The 15,248-nt window shown below is 51.0% G+C and overlaps 1 protein-coding gene across 1 annotated transcript; it reads left to right on the top strand.

Moving 5' to 3' along the window:
* Positions 1 to 4,717: 4,717 nt before the first annotated feature.
* On the top strand, positions 4,718 to 12,923 carry Pld4 (phospholipase D family member 4). Its single transcript, XM_041633092.1, has 12 exons — positions 4,718 to 4,752; positions 5,266 to 5,383; positions 7,046 to 7,132; positions 7,786 to 7,952; positions 8,279 to 8,462; positions 8,753 to 8,873; positions 9,621 to 9,748; positions 10,905 to 11,105; positions 11,639 to 11,778; positions 11,882 to 12,047; positions 12,132 to 12,228; positions 12,456 to 12,923. Exons 1-12 carry the CDS (start codon positions 4,718 to 4,720, stop codon positions 12,653 to 12,655), a joined length of 1,644 nt encoding a protein of 547 aa, XP_041489026.1. The 3' UTR covers positions 12,656 to 12,923.
* Positions 12,924 to 15,248: the final 2,325 nt, after the last annotated feature.

Below are 15,248 nucleotides of genomic sequence, written 5' to 3'. Positions count from 1 at the left end.
ATCAAGCAGGAAATTCGAAAGACAGTTCAGTCACTTTCTGCTGTGTCCTGCAGAATGTCTCGCAGACTCTTTCATGAGTCAGGAACCCCGAAAGACCATCTCACCTTTAGGCAAGTTCAGCAGTCCTCTCTCTGTGAGTTCTCTTTGTCCAGTTCATGCAACAGTCCAGGCAAGAGCAGTTTCTTGCCCAAATGGCTATCAAACTCCATAACGATCCTCTTTGATGCCCATCTTCCTCTCGAAGTAGATTGGTGCTGCCAGGAGCAGACATGTCTCATTGTCATGAAAAGTCCTAAGTTATTAAAATATTTTAAATGCCATATTCTGTAGCCTTTGAGAGATATGAAGAATGCCTATCTGAAGTATATTTCTATATATCTAGAAAATCTAAGTAACATGACTACAAACTTGACTATTATTTATGATTATCCATCAACAACCTATATTTCCTAATTATACATTACATTTTAAAAATGAACTATACAATCATACCTTATTCAAGATCAAAAATACATATACATATAACAAAATTTACCTTAAAATCCATACCAATGCAAATTATTCATACCTATATCATATCCCCCTTTAAATGTAAAAGAACATTTATAAACAATATTTTGGGAACATGGGCGCAATTTTTTCTCTCCAAACTGCTTCCTGCTGAATGGGGGCGCTGTTAATCAGATCATTTAGGGTGTAACCTGTGTGCCAGGTTTATCTCAGTTGGCAGTTGAGTGAAGTTATTTTTTGAGGGTGTTCACAGGAACTTTTCGGTAGGTCGTGGTCTATCATACCATATAGGGATAGATGCAATCCACAGGGTCTGGTCCTCTGTGAAAACAAAAGAAGACCCTTTCCAAAGCATCATATCCTTAGACCCAAATTCTGAAATCGTAATACCCTTATATCCATTGTGGTTTAGTTTGGCAACCCATGTAATGAAATGTCTCTCTGTACTTAGCTCCTTCACAGTCAAAAATTTTAAAGAAAACACAATGTACATAATCCAGACTCTCTGTGAATTTTCCATTTTTACATGGCTTATTTTTCTTTATTTCTCTTAATCTATAACTATCTGTACTCTGTCTCTTTAAAGACTTTACCTTTTTTTAAAAGCATTAACTTTATTCTCTATATTCTTTTTCTTCTCTCTCTCAAGCCTATGTACATTCATCCAACACTGTGGTCTTTTATGTCTGAATCTGTTTTATTGTGAATCTGTAACATTTTTTTTTTTTTTTTTTAGTATCCAGGATCATTTCTTAAAACATTAAGCAGTTCTTAAAAACTTAAGTTGCACCATGTAGGGGTAATACGGTACTGCCTGTTTACTGCCAAGTCTAAACCTTGATTGCACTGTTTTTTACCGTAATTACGGTAGTTCCTGCCTGAGACCAGCACAGTTCATCATGGTGGAGCTGAGCAGCTCCTGCCTCAGAGTCATTTGGTGCCCCTGAGCCACACACAGTTCCAGGCACACAGCAGTCCACATTGCCATCAACCAAGCCGTAGCACATTACTCCAAATGCTCCATTCAAAAGCTCTGTCTCCCGCAGGATCCAGACAGAGATCACAATGGCAGCACAGCCCAGAAAGCCGACATTTTAAAACAGCCAGTTTTTTCCTGCTGCTGAATCAGGACAATTTCTTTGCAGCACGCAACCCACCAACAGCAAAACGTTGTCTTAAATTCTCTCTCTCTCTCCTTTTTAAGCCCTCTCAGGTTTTACATGGAGTTCATTAGCACGTTGGGTGCCACTCTGTAGTAGTAGGGGCGGCGGGGCTCCCGGCCGCCACCATGGCTAGCTTTACCTGAAATAATTACACGGAAACTGTATTCTTTTAAACACCGCTTGGCCCATTTCTATCTAGCCGCTTCTAGGCTAGCTCTCGCACCTGGACTAGCCCATTTCTAATAATCTGCTGTAGCCCACGAGCTGGCTTACCAGGAATGATCTTAACCTGTGTCTGCCTGGAGTGGGAAAATCATGGCGACTCCTTGACTCAGCTTCTTTCTCCCAGAATTCTGTTCTGTTTACTCCGCCTACCTATGTTTTAACCTATGAGGGCCAGCCAAGCAGTTTCTTTATTGCTTAACCAATGAAATAAACAGATTGATATATGACACTCCAACATCAAGGCCACACTGTCCTGTGTCATAAGGCCACACTGTCCTGTGTCATAAGGCCGTGCTGTCCTCTGTCATAAGGCCGTACTGTCCTCTGTCATAAGGCCGTGCTGTCCTCTGTCATAAGGCCATGCTGTCCTCTGTCATAAGGCCACGCTGTCATGTGTCATAAGGCCACATTGTCCTGTGTTATAAGGCCATGCTTTCCTGTGTCATAAGGCCGTGCTGTCCTCTGTCATAAGGCCACACTGTCCTGTTTCATAAGGCCATGCTGTTCTATGTCATAAGGCCACGCTGTCCTGTGTCATAAGGCCGTGCTGTCGTCTGTCATAAGGCCGTGCTGTCCTCTGTCATAAGGCCACGCTGTCCTGTGTCATAAGGCCACGCTGTCCTGTGTCATAAGGCCACGCTGTCCTGTGTCATAAGGCCACGCTGTCCTGTGTCATAAGGCCATGCTGTCCTGTGTCATAAGGCCACAGTGTCCTGTGTCATAAGGCCACACTGTCCTGTGTCATAAGGCCACGCTGTCCTGTGTCATAAGGCCGTGCTGTCGTCTGTCATAAGGCCACGCTGTCCTCTGTCATAAGGCCACGTTGTCCTTTGTCATAAGGCCACGCTGTCGGGTGTCATAAGGCCACAGTGTCCTGTGTCATAAGGCCACGCTGTCCTCTGTCATAAGGTCGTGCTGTCCTGTGTCATAAGGCCACACTGTCCTCTGTCATAAGGCCAAGCTGTCCTGTGTCATAAGGCCATGCTGTCCTGTGTCATAAGGCCACGCTGTCCTGTGTCAGAAGGCCACGCTGTTCTGTGTCATCAGGCCGTGCTGTCCTGTGTCATTAGGTCGTGCTGTCCTCTGTCATAAGCTGGACTTGTTTTATTACTGTTATTACCATTAGCACATAAATAACAGCTAAAACTATTTTGTGTGGTACATCTATGTGTTAGTTTCCTGACACCTGAGTTTACGACTTTTGATTTGTCCTAATGCCAATAAAGTAGAAATAATAATAAAACATTCTTTTATAACTTCCAATACCAAAGTAACCCTCAAAAACCTGTTTATATAGAAAATGAAAGAATGTATTTTAAGAAGAAAATACTATGTGGCTCCCAAACCACTGGACACACAAGATAAAGAAAGTGTTTAGAAAATTCATTGATTTCAACAACAAAAAGGAAAGGGTATCAGGGAGATTGGGGAGGTGGCTATGTTTGTAGACTGCTTATCCAGGCAGGAGAAAAACTTCTGTTCCACTGACCAATGCAAGAGGACACTGAGTTCCCTCTTGCCATGGTTCACCTTATTCAAAATCACCGAAGAACCATCCCTCAGGGTGGGTACCTGGAACACAGTGTTATTCAAGCATGCAATGACTTAACCTGAAGAAATCACCTTCTGTGTCTTAGAGAGGATGGCCAACCCCAAAGCCATGCTAGGATATTATTCCACAGGAAGTGAAGGACAGGACTCTTCCACCCACTTTCTGGACACAGGTCACTGAGGTCAGGCCCCACCCTCAGAAATGCTTCCTACCCTGGGAAGTTGGCCTCCTTCCCCTGAGGACCCTTCGGGGCCAGATCCATGAACAAAGGCCCACTACCTGCCTAGGAGAAGGGAAGTCAATCTATACCCTATCTCAAGACCCTGATCTAAAGGTAATGAGGTTTGGTCTTTGGGGTCCTTCTTGGAGTATGAGGGGAAGCAGAATCCCTTCATGGAGTCACAAGCCACCCTGCTCTTATGGCCAGGTCAGGGGACAGCCCCACCTGAAGTCCTCAGCAGGGTGAGTGGCTGCCTCCACATTCCAGCTTCCCTTGCAGCGAGGTATGACCCTGTGACCAAGTCTAGATCTGTTGGAGGAGAGAGCTGCTTGTTGGTTCCTGGCTTCTCAGCCCCGAAATAACCACACAGAAACTGTATTATGTATTTTGTTTGGTTTTTTTTTTTTTTTTTTGGTTTTTCGAGACAGGGTTTCTCTATGGTTTTGGAGCCTGTCCTGGAACTAGCTCTTGTAGACCAGGCTGGTCTCGAACTCACAGAGATCCGCCAGCCTCTGCCTCCCGAGTGCTGGGATTAAAGGCGTGTGCCACCACCGCCCAGCTCAGAAACTGTATTATGTAAATCACTGCTTGTCCCATTAGTTCTAGCTTCTTAATGGCTAACTCTTACATATTAATTTAACCCATCTCCATCAATTTGTGTATCATCACGTAGCAGTAACTTACTGGCAAAGTTTGGCATATCTGACTCTGGTGGCACATCCATCACTTCTCTCTTTGACTTTGCCATCTTTCTCCCAGCATTCAGCCTAGCTTTCCCTGCCTACTTAAGTTCTGCCTTGCTATAGATCCAAAATAGTTTCTTTATTCATTAATGGTAATCACAGCACACAGAGGGGACTCCCACATCACAGATCAAGTTGTAGGTAATAGATGGGTGGAAGTACCTTGTTCAGCCTCTAGAAGTTTCCTCCAGGGCTGCTTCATTCTCTTCTAGTAACATGGAAGTGATGGCTGGTTTTCAGAAGCTATTTGGGACTGTGAAGTTTGGATCCCAGGGTTCGGTGGAAAGCTAGATTCCCAGTGACTATGGTGCTGGTAACTCCCCCAGACATGGATGCAGGGTGTGCTTGGTGGGTCAGTCAGTCCTTCACTTTGACACACACCTGAGATAAGCCATTCATTCAGAGGTTTCAACCCACAGGCAGCTGTTTATATAGGTCCATTGCTGTGGACCTCTAGTGAGGTCAGAAATAGAGACAGAAGCAAGGAAGAAGGAAGCAGAGAGAGATCAAGAACCCAGGTGCAAGCTACAGCCTGTAAAGTTCTGCCCCCAGAAACCTATTTTCTCCAATCAGGCCCCACCTTCCACAGTCTCCACCTCCTCCCACTGGCATACCCATCATGAATGTATTGGTGGATCAATCTTTCAATTAGCTCATGATGCAATCATTTTTCCTGTTTGAACCACTCTTTCTTGAGTCTCTGGTGCCTACACAAACTTAGTTCTGACAGTAGGCATGTGACTGAGGGGCCCTCTCTAGGAGTAGGCAGGGTAGAGTTTCTCTAGAGTAGAAAGTTCTCAGTTCCACCCTCTAGAGGCCCACTCAGTCCTGAGGTGGGGGTGGGGTGCTCAGAACACAGAGGAAGTGGATCGAAAGGGAAGCAACAGACCAGAGAGGAGGCAGGTGCCCGCACAAGAAAAGCCTGCAGACAGTGACTGCAGCCACGATGGACAAGCCCGGGTGCCCAGAGGTAAGTACCAGCCAGGCCAGGGTCAGACAGAGGGCCCCCCACAGCCCCATCTTCCCAGCTCTCCAGATCCCACAAACCACCCAGATTGGCCTGCAGACAACCACTCCTTGCACGACTGGATATCAGGGTCTCCAGTAACTAGGCAGCCAAGTCCTGTCCCAGCCAGGGGCCTACATCTTAGCCCACAGGGCAGGAACTCCAACCTTAGGGAGGCTCAAAGACCCAGCTCCCAGCTTACCCCACTCCTGAGATGCCAGGACCAGACGGTGATTCTCTCTAGACAGACATCCCCATCCAAGGGGTGAAGGGTCCACAGAACCCAAAGATGGTACAGAGCTTCAGCTACCTAGAGCCGCCCTTCATGTCTCCCCTCCCCCGGCCCCAGCAGCTCTCAGTGGCCAGAAGAAGGTCAGGACTCTGTGACTCTTGGAAGCCCTCTATTAGGGCCACCGTGTTCTTGCCTTTCTGTCAGCCCAGCTACTTTAGGGGGTGAGAACATTTCTCCCAGAGGAGCCAGGAAGTGGGCCAGCGGCTCCTTGAGGGGTATCCCTGGTGAACCTGGCCCAGAATCTCCCCTGGAAGGTATAAAGATGGGTTGAAGTCAGAAGCTGGGCTTTCAGATCTGTCCCTGGGAGTTAGAGTTGGGGTTGCTCCAGGAGCATAAGTGCTCCTCGGGGGTGGAAGTGACCTCTTGACTCCTTTCTTTGGGAAATTCTGGTAAGAGGGTGCTGGGCCTCTGTGGGTGACCCTGCCTCAGCACCCCCACAACTTCATGCTCTCACTGTGGTTTCTAGGCTCCACTTCCCTGTAACACTGTGCTCCAGGGGAGACAGCCTCAGGCCTGGCTCATGTAGTCCACCCCCCATATCGAGCCTAGCCACATTCTCTGTAGGCTGCCATCAGCACAACTCCTAGTGGTCAGTGCCATGGAGCCTACTTACCCACAGAGCTGAGAAGCCCCCAGATTGCAGCACCCAGCCACCTACAATCCTACAATGCCCTAGGCCCCAAGCAGCATCCAGGCTGAGAATGATGTCAGCTCCTGTCCTCTGGGTGACCCATTTGCTGTGGCAGGATTTCCCCGTGTGAGGTGGCCTCCTGAGGAACTGCACTGGCTCTTTGAAGAGTGACCACCTCGAGAGCACAAAGCAGGTTCTCCATCCCAACTAGCCGCAACATCCCTCCCAGTCCCCTGCCCTGGACAGCAGTGCAGGGGTCCAGACTCAGCTCTTGGTGGCCCTTCTGCCGTGCTCTACTTTCCAGCCAGCTGCCCATCCTGAGGCCAACATAGGGGGCCAGCTGGGGAAGGGAAGCAGATATTCATGGCTAATAAGGAAGAATGGATGAGGCAGCCAAAGCAGAAATGGTTCTTTCAGACCTGGTTTCACCATTGTTGGAATAAGGAACTGAGAGTCACTCAAGACACCCGCATCAGGGGAGATCAAGGGGAGCAGTGGGGACAAGCAGCACACAGCCTGCTGGGATCCACAGGCAGCCACATCTATAGACCAGATGCCTGGGGTGTGGAGTCTGGGCTGGTCCCGTGTCTGAGCTGTGACTGGCATCTGAGTGTTGGAGTGTGCATCTGTATGGTGCAGGGACTGCCCTGAGAGGTGACACCATGGAGCTGGGGCTGCTGGTGACACACATTGTTCTGTATAGATGCTGATACCTCTCCAGGTAGCAGTGGAGGTCTCCGAGTGGCCACGCTCTGCTTCACCGCATGGTCCACACAGCAGAGCTGTCATGGTAGGACAGGAACCTAAGGGAAGGCTGGCTGGGAACTCAGCATTCTACAAACAAGTTTGAACCCAATTTCCAATCAGAACCATGTTCAAATTTTCCTTTTAAGTTTCCTGGGGCTTGATTTAAAAGTGCAAAACAGGTCTGGTGTTGGAGGTGGTGATGGTGGTGATGGTGGTGGTGGAGGTGGTGGAGGTGGTGGTGGTGGTGGTGGTGGTGGTGGTGGTGGTGGAGGTGGAGGTGATAATGGTGGTGGTGGTGGTGGTGGTGGTGGTGGAGGTGGTGGTGGTGGAGGTGGTGGTGGTGGAGGTGGAGGTGGTGGTGGTGGAGGTGGAGGTGGTGGTGGTGGTGGTGGTGATGGAGGTGGAGGTGATAATGGTGGTGGTGGTGGAGGTGATAATGGTGGTGGTGGTGGAAGTGGTGGAGGTGGTGGTGGTGTGTGTCAGGCCAGACTGAGTTCACCTGGACTTCTTAGCTTGTCCATGCCTCATCACTGCAGAGAGGACCATAGGGAGGACCCTGTCTAGACTTTGCTCTCTGTGTCCCTCACACCCTTGCTCACCCCTGATCCCTCCCCAGAAGCCTAGGCATTATCTCTTATAGCATAGGGAGGGTTGCCTTGACTGTTGAGAAGGCTGTGGGGATATCTCCTCCTGCAGGTACTAGGGTTGCTGGCTGTACTGGGGCTCAGCTTCACGACTATCACCTTGTTCCTGGGGCAAGATCCCATGTCTCTCACCAGTCATCAGATGTGCCCTAAGGAAGTGCCCTCCCAGTCCTGGGAGGTCCTGGGAGGAGACACTGGGCAGCAGAGGAACTCCTGTCGGTGAGTGAACACTAGGGGCTCTCTTGGCGTTGTGGGGTCTGTGTCTTGGCTGAGTGCATCCCTGAGCAGGTGATACAGGCCACAGAGTGACCTTGATTATCCCAGGATGGAACCTGGGAATTCCTTGTGGCCCCTTCTAAGTTAAGCATGCCCCCTCTCCCAGGATCCTCCCTGCATATTCTCCTAGTTATCACCACGCTTAGGGTTTGTGGGACTCAGGCTAACCCTCTCACACCATTGTCCCCTCTCTGCACCTATGTCCACCCTGGGCAGCAGGAATGGGGCCCCTATAGTCATACCTGGGTGCCTTTCGGTTCTGCCCTCAGGCTGGTCCTCGTGGAAAGCCTCCCTCAGGACCTGCCGTTTGCGTCTGGAAGCCCCGCTGCCCAGCCCCTGGCTCAGGCTTGGATGCAGCTTCTAGACTCTGCTCGGGAGAGTGTCCATGTCGCCTCATACTATTGGTCCCTCACTGGACCCGACATCGGAGTCAATGACTCCTCTTCCCAGCTGGTTGGTCCTTGGTTTTGCTTTCTGACTGTGAGGCTGTCTCAGCTCCCCTGGTGCTAAGTGCTCAGAAAGTCAGGCTTCTGTCTACACAGGGCTCAGCCGGACCCAAGGCTCAGTCTGGGCTGGGGGTGGTGGAGAGCAAGGCGCTGGGTGGCTCTTGGGGGCAGGGGAAGAGGGACTGGGGATAGAACACTTGGTTGTGTATGGTGTCATTTATTTGGCTTCTAGTCATGGGTCAAGATTTGGCAGAGGACCAGCCTGGGGCAGCATCTCATTCTAGCCTGGTGTTTCAGGGAGAGGCCCTTCTACAGAAGTTTCAACAGCTGCTGGTCAGAAACATCTCCCTGTCAGTGGCCACACACAGCCCAACACTGGCCAGGACATCCACTGACCTCCAGGTCTTAGCTGCCCATGGTAGGTGTCTGCAGTCTGGGGCTCTGATGCACTGTGTGGCTGGCCCCATGGGACAAAGTCAAAGACTAGCAGGATTGCAAGGGGCGTGGAAAAGCTTCTCTATTTGTTAGGACCCTGGAGGACTTGAGCCCAGGGCCCACAGGGCAGAGAAGGGGCACTTAGATAAAGCCTTGGCATTGCGGCTACAGTGAAAAACACAAGGCAGTAGGCAGAACCATCATCAGGCTCTAGAACTGCGCTGCCTAGATGAGTCTCAGGTCAACCTGTGCGTTCATTTCCTCACCTGCAACAGCCTTGGTCAGAAAAGTCATCCTGAGGGTAAATGAATGAACTCAAAGGTACATCTCTAAGGTGGTCCTGAAGTCAGCATTAAAGAGCCAGCTCTCTCTCTTTCTATCTATCTATCTATCTATCTATCTATCTATCTATCTACTATTTATCTATCTTCTATTTATTTATCAATCATCTATCTACCTATCTATCATCTATCATCTATCTATCTATCTATCTATCTATCTATCTATCTATCATCTCTCTATCTACTACCTATCATCTATCTATCATCTATCTATTATCTATCTATCATCTATATATCTATCTGTCTATCTATCATCTTTATATCATCTACCTATCATCTATCTATCTATTATCTATCTATCATCTATCTACCTACTATCTATCTATCTATCTATCTATCTATCTATCTATCATCTATCATCTCTCTATCATCTATCTTATTTATCACAGGTGCCCAGGTCCGACAGGTTCCCATGAGGCACTTTACTGGAGGTGTCCTACACTCCAAATTCTGGGTCGTGGATGGGCAGCACGTCTTCGTGGGTAGTGCCAACATGGACTGGCGGTCCCTGGCTCAGGTGAGTTCCAAGACCCAGAGATGGGAGGCCCCAGACGCAGTCTCTCCCCTCTCTGTCTCCAGGGGCTATGTTTGTGCCCTCAGGCATCCCAAGAAAGCTGCTATTGTGGGAAGCCAGCAGGCAGAAACTTGGATCGCATGCCACTTTTGTCATGCCTCCATAGCAGGGACCAATTGCAGAGCTGTCTTCTCCAGTTGTAAGATTTCTCATGACCCTGCACTCGGGCCCTGGAGCAGCATTTAGGACCCATGTCGGGCATGGTAGCAAACACTTGCAGTCCCAGTGGGAAGTGGAGACTGGCGGATTCCTGGCGCACGCTGGCCAGCCGGCCTATCAGCAAGCCCCAGGTCCCAGTGAGAGACCTTGTCTCAAAAAACAAGATGGAGGGCTGAAGAGATGGTTCATCAATTAGGAGCAATGGCTGATCTTCCAGAAGGCAGAGGTTCAATTTCCCATCAGCCACATGGTAACTCACAATAAACTATAATTCTAGTTCCAGGGGATCCGATGCCTTCTTCTGGCCTCTGTAAGCAGCGGCACACACAGACATGTATGTAGGAAAAACATAGTCATACACATATAGTAATAATAGTAAAACTAAGGTGTACCCTCTGGAAGTATGACACCTAAGGTTGTCTTCTGGCTTCCATCCATGCACATGTACCTGCACACACGGACACTCTTGCTCATATGTGCATACACATCCCCCAAAGAAAGTGCAGACTACAAGGACTGAGGCTTGTAGGAAGTGATGTGTTTCAAAGGCTTGAGTTGTGGCTCAGTAGAATAATATGTGAGTAGCACCACACATTCCTAGGTTCAATCTGTATCAACATGTGTGTGAGTGCACACATACACACACAGCTGTTAGTGCAAATGGCAGGTGGAAACCTAGCCTCAGGAGTTACTACCTGACTGAATTTAACGGCGGGTTTCTTTCCTGGGTGCTTTCAAGTGTTTTCTGCTGTATTTGCTTTGAGCACTGGAACCGCGTTAAGGAAAACAGGGACCCTGGTACCCTTATTCCACCCTGGAGTTGATGCTGCCTAGTGGCTGCCAGCTGATCAGGAATTGCACCCCGTCTTACACCCCGGGGGGTTCTACACAACCCCAGAAGATCTTTGCTCTCCGTGTCTCCTGACCCTGACCTCTGCAGGTGAAGGAGCTGGGTGCTATCATCTACAATTGCAGTCAGCTGGCTCAGGATCTTGAGAAGACATTCCAGACCTACTGGGTGCTAGGGACTCCCCGAGCTGTTCTCCCTAAAACCTGGCCCCGGAACTTCTCATCTCACATCAACCGCTTCCATCCCTTGCGAGGTCTCTTCGATGGGGTTCCCACCACAGCCTACTTCTCGGTAAGACAGCTAACCCAAAATGGCCCTGGGGCTGCTGCCAAAGGCAGACCCCACTCCAGGACAGGAAGCTGGGCCAGCACTGGCAGTGAGAGAGAGGTGCCAGACTTGAGGGCCTAGGAATCTCCAGGCTGTTGAGGGGGTTTGGGGCCATGAGGCAGTGGCTGGGCACTGGGGAGGGCAGGGGAAGCCCAGAGCACTGATTACTCTTTACTCTGAGGGAACGAAGGCAACCTACCCTCTGCCATGCCCAGGAAAGCCCCAAGTCAGCCCAGACACTGGGAGACCTCATCTGGAGAGAGATCTTCTTTCCAGGCAGGACAGCCTCTGAACACTTGGGCCCAGGATGCCTAGCTGCTTCGGCACCTCCTACCCAGGCCGCAGGGCATTGGGAAACTGCCTCTCTCCCCACATGGGATTTCTTAGAGTCTCACAGGGCGTGCAGCATGTGCAGTGGGGTCACGAACCCAAAAAAAGCCTGATTCAAGGGTGATAGTTAGGGGGCAGTCTTCTGAGAGATGCTTCTCCCACGTCAGGCCTCACCACCCTCTCTCTGCCCTCATGGCCGGACCCGGGATCTGGATGCAGTGCTGGAAGCCATGGCGGATGCCCGTGAGTTCATCTACGTTTCGGTGATGGAGTATTTCCCTACCACACGCTTCACCCACCCTGCAAGGTGGGTCTGGATGAGGTCCACCCTCCTGGTTGGCTACTCCTAGGCAAGGCACAGTTCACCTCCATCCTGACTTCAGGCAGAACACTAACGCCCCCCCTTCTAGGTACTGGCCTGTACTGGACAGTGCGCTACGAGCAGCGGCCTTCGATAGGGGTGTGCATGTGCGTTTACTGGTCAGCTGCTGGCTCAACACAGACCCCACCATGTTCACTTATCTGAGGTCCCTGCAGGCATTCAGTGACCCCTCAGCTGGCCTCTCAGTGGATGTGGTAAGAGACTGACCTTATGGAATGGGGGCAAAGCATGGACTTTCTCCCACCCTGCATACTCTAACTTGCTCCTATTCCCGGAAGAAAGTCTTCGTCGTGCCTGTGGGCAATCACTCCAACATCCCATTCAGCCGCGTGAACCACAGCAAGTTCATGGTCACAGACAAGGCAGCCTATATAGGTGAGTGCCTGGGATGGAGCATGGGAGGACAGAGGGCTAGACAAGAGAGGTGCACTCGAGTGTTTTGGGGAGCACTCATTAGCCCAGCTTGCCAGCTGAGGCTGGTGGAAAGCCGACTGCCCTACATGAGCGGCTGCCCTAGCTGCAGTCTGACGACACCGGAGTAGCCACAGCGCCGGGCAGACTGCAGGGGACATAGGCTCAGGGAGCAGTGTCTCTCCCTCCAGGTACCTCTAATTGGTCAGAAGACTATTTCAGCAGCACCTCTGGTGTGGGCCTGGTTGTCAGTCAGATGATCCCTGGTGCCCAGCCAGGCGCGACCCCGGTACAGGAGCAGCTGAGGCAACTCTTCGAACGTGACTGGAGTTCCCGCTACGCTATGGGCCTGGACGGAGTCCCGAGCCAGGACTGTGTCTGGCAGGGCTGAGGCTTGACCCCTTGACTCTGGCCTGTTGCTCTAGTGAACACCATGCTCTCATTCACTGAGAAAGCGAAAGGCCGGCACTCGGAGCCTGAGATTGTCATCTGGCAAACAGCTGCCAACAGGGCTCTAAAGTGAAGGAGAGGCTGAGGCAGAGGAAGGCCCACAGTGTCATGGAAAGAAAGCAACAGCACCCAAGTGACCCCAGAACCCAGCTCTCCCTCTCTGGCCTAACCATGATGAGTTGCTGTGGCTGTCCCCAAACATAACATCAGTGCTGTCCAGCTGCAACCCCCAATAAAAGCCTGCCACTGGCTTGCGGACTTGGCCCAGGTCAAAAGTAGGCATCTCTGTGTCATTTATCTCTACTCCTTGTTTGTGGTGTGTGTACGTATTCATATGTTCGTGCAGATCCACATGCCATGCTTATGTATGGTGGCCAAGGGTTGGCACGGGGTGTCTTCTCCACTTTAGTGTGTCAGCAGAGTCTCCCTCTGAACCCAGGGCTTGCTGGCTTGACTGGACTAGCTTGTCAACAGGCCCCGGGAATCCTGCTTCTGCCTCCCCAACATTAGAATTGCAAGGTGCTTGACTAAACCTGGCGCTAGAGAACTGAACTCAGGCCCTCATGCTTCCACAGCAGGACGGTTTGTTATCTTCTGAAGCCACATCCCTTGTCCCTTGGTCCATCTTCTCCCTGTGGGGGACCTGCTTGCCTTCCCTCCCCTTGGTCCATCTTCTCCCTGTGGACGGGACCTGCCTACCTCCTCTTCCCTGGGTCCATCTTCTCCCTGTGGGCGGGACCTGCTTGCAGCCAGCCTCCCCTTCCCTTGGTCCATCTTCTCCCTGTGGGGGACCTGCCTGCCTCCCCTTCCCTTGATCCATCTTCTCCCTGTGGGTGGGACCTGCCTGCCTCCCCTTCCCTTGGTCCATCTTCTCCCTGTGGGGGACCTGCCTGCCTCCCCTTCCCTTGATCCATCTTCTCCCTGTGGGCGGGACCTACCTGCCTCCTTTTTCCTGTGGTCCATATTCTCCCTGTGGGTGGGACCTGCTTGCAGCCAGCCTCCTAGTCCGTGCTGAAATGCTTTGTCATGACTGCACCCTCAGGCCTCGCCTGCCCAGTGTCAGGAAGCTCAGCCCCTACAATGGACATAAAGTCACCCCCTAGACCCACTTCTATCAGGAACCTCTCTGGATACCCCCCTATGGATACCCCAAAGCAGCAATGCTATCCCACAAGCAAGGTGTCCTGCCGAGTGTTCCAGCCCCTGCAGCAACCTCTTTCACTGGAGGGAGTCCCGAAGACTTCATGAATATGGTCACTCCAGCTAAGCCCTGTGTTCATGAAAGGAAGTCTTGTCCAACCCTGCCCCTCAGAACCGGGGCTAGATAGGGTGGGCAAGAGCAGCATGAACAATAGAGGAACCCTCTTTCCAGTCTAATCATGAGCTGGAACTGTGGCTCACTGTTGTGTGGGGCACGGCTGAGGAGGTGGGATGCGGTAGGGCTATACGGATGGGGCTGCAGAGGTTTGGCTATTATGGGATGGGGTCAGGACCCTGCCCAAATGGTGGGTGGTGTCCTGAAGACCAGTATTAGAGCTTTTGACCTCAATCCAGGACTGAATGCAGCCTGCGACAGCTCACTCTGGCCTGAGTGCTGAGGCAGGACATGAAGTCATGTTTGGGATGGAATTCTGACTTTCTTTTTATTCATCTATTTATTTTACATCCTGTTGCAGCCCTGCTCCAATCCTCCCCTCCCGGTCCCTCTCCCCCATTCCCAAAACTCTCCTCTCTCAATCCAGGAAAGAGCAGGTCTCCTATGAGTATCAGTAAAACATGGCATATCAAGTTGCAGTTACCCATGTATTAAGGCTGGGTAAGGCGACCTAGTATAAGAAGTAGGGTCCCCAAAGCCAGCAAAACTGTCAGAGACAAGCCCTATCCCTGCTGTTAGGAGTCCTACAGAAAGACCAAGCTACATAACTGTAACATATATGCAGAGTGCCTAGGACAGGCTTGTGCAGATGCCCTGGCTGTCAGTTCAGGCTCTGCGAGCCCCTCTGAGCCCAGGTTAGTTGATTGTGTGAACCTTCCTGTGGTGTCTTTGACCTCTCTGGAGTCTTGACTTTTGGTACTGGACTGTGCGATACTGTGCCGCCTGCCCCAGCACCCAACCTCTCACTTATCTCTGACCAAGACTCAGGTCCACCTGCCCTGCTCCTGTCCCAAGGCTCAGAGTAGCTGGAGCTCAAGGATGGCTGGGCGGTGAAGATGCTGAAGGATGTCCAGGGTCCTTCTCTCTCACAGTCTTGAACACCCTTCTCTGCCTTCTCCTTCCCTCTGTGCTCGGGGAGAACTAACGTGGTTACACCAAGCAGGGGTCAAGCTCTTGCTGTTTCTTCAGTGCCCTTGAACCACCCACCTGCCTAAAGGACACCTTAGGCATCAGCATTCCCCTCTGTGCAGAAGATCCCTAAACCCAGCCTGCTCCTTGACTATTGTGTGAGGATCTGGGAGTGAGGCTCCACCAGGCCCCTGGATCCACAGAGCCCTGCAGGACCTGAGAGCTACCTGGGTGAGCCCGGCCAAGCTCT

Source organism: Microtus oregoni, unplaced genomic scaffold (assembly GCF_018167655.1).
Source record: "Microtus oregoni isolate MIOR12 unplaced genomic scaffold, Mior012 000043F_ref0000047, whole genome shotgun sequence".
NCBI lineage: Eukaryota > Metazoa > Chordata > Mammalia > Rodentia > Cricetidae > Microtus > Microtus oregoni.
The sequence above is the reverse complement of the archived record's forward strand: the minus strand, read 5'-3'. Positions and strand labels throughout refer to the sequence as shown.

Coding starts and splice junctions, on each gene's coding strand:
- Pld4 (XM_041633092.1), top strand. CDS start 4,718: ATGGTGCTGGTAACTCCCCCAGACATGGATGCAGG. Junction 4,753..5,265: donor CCCCCAGACATGGATGCAGG/GTGTGCTTGGTG, acceptor TGGGGTGCTCAG/AACACAGAGGAAGTGGATCG. Junction 12,229..12,455: donor AGACAAGGCAGCCTATATAG/GTGAGTGCCTGG, acceptor CTCTCCCTCCAG/GTACCTCTAATTGGTCAGAA.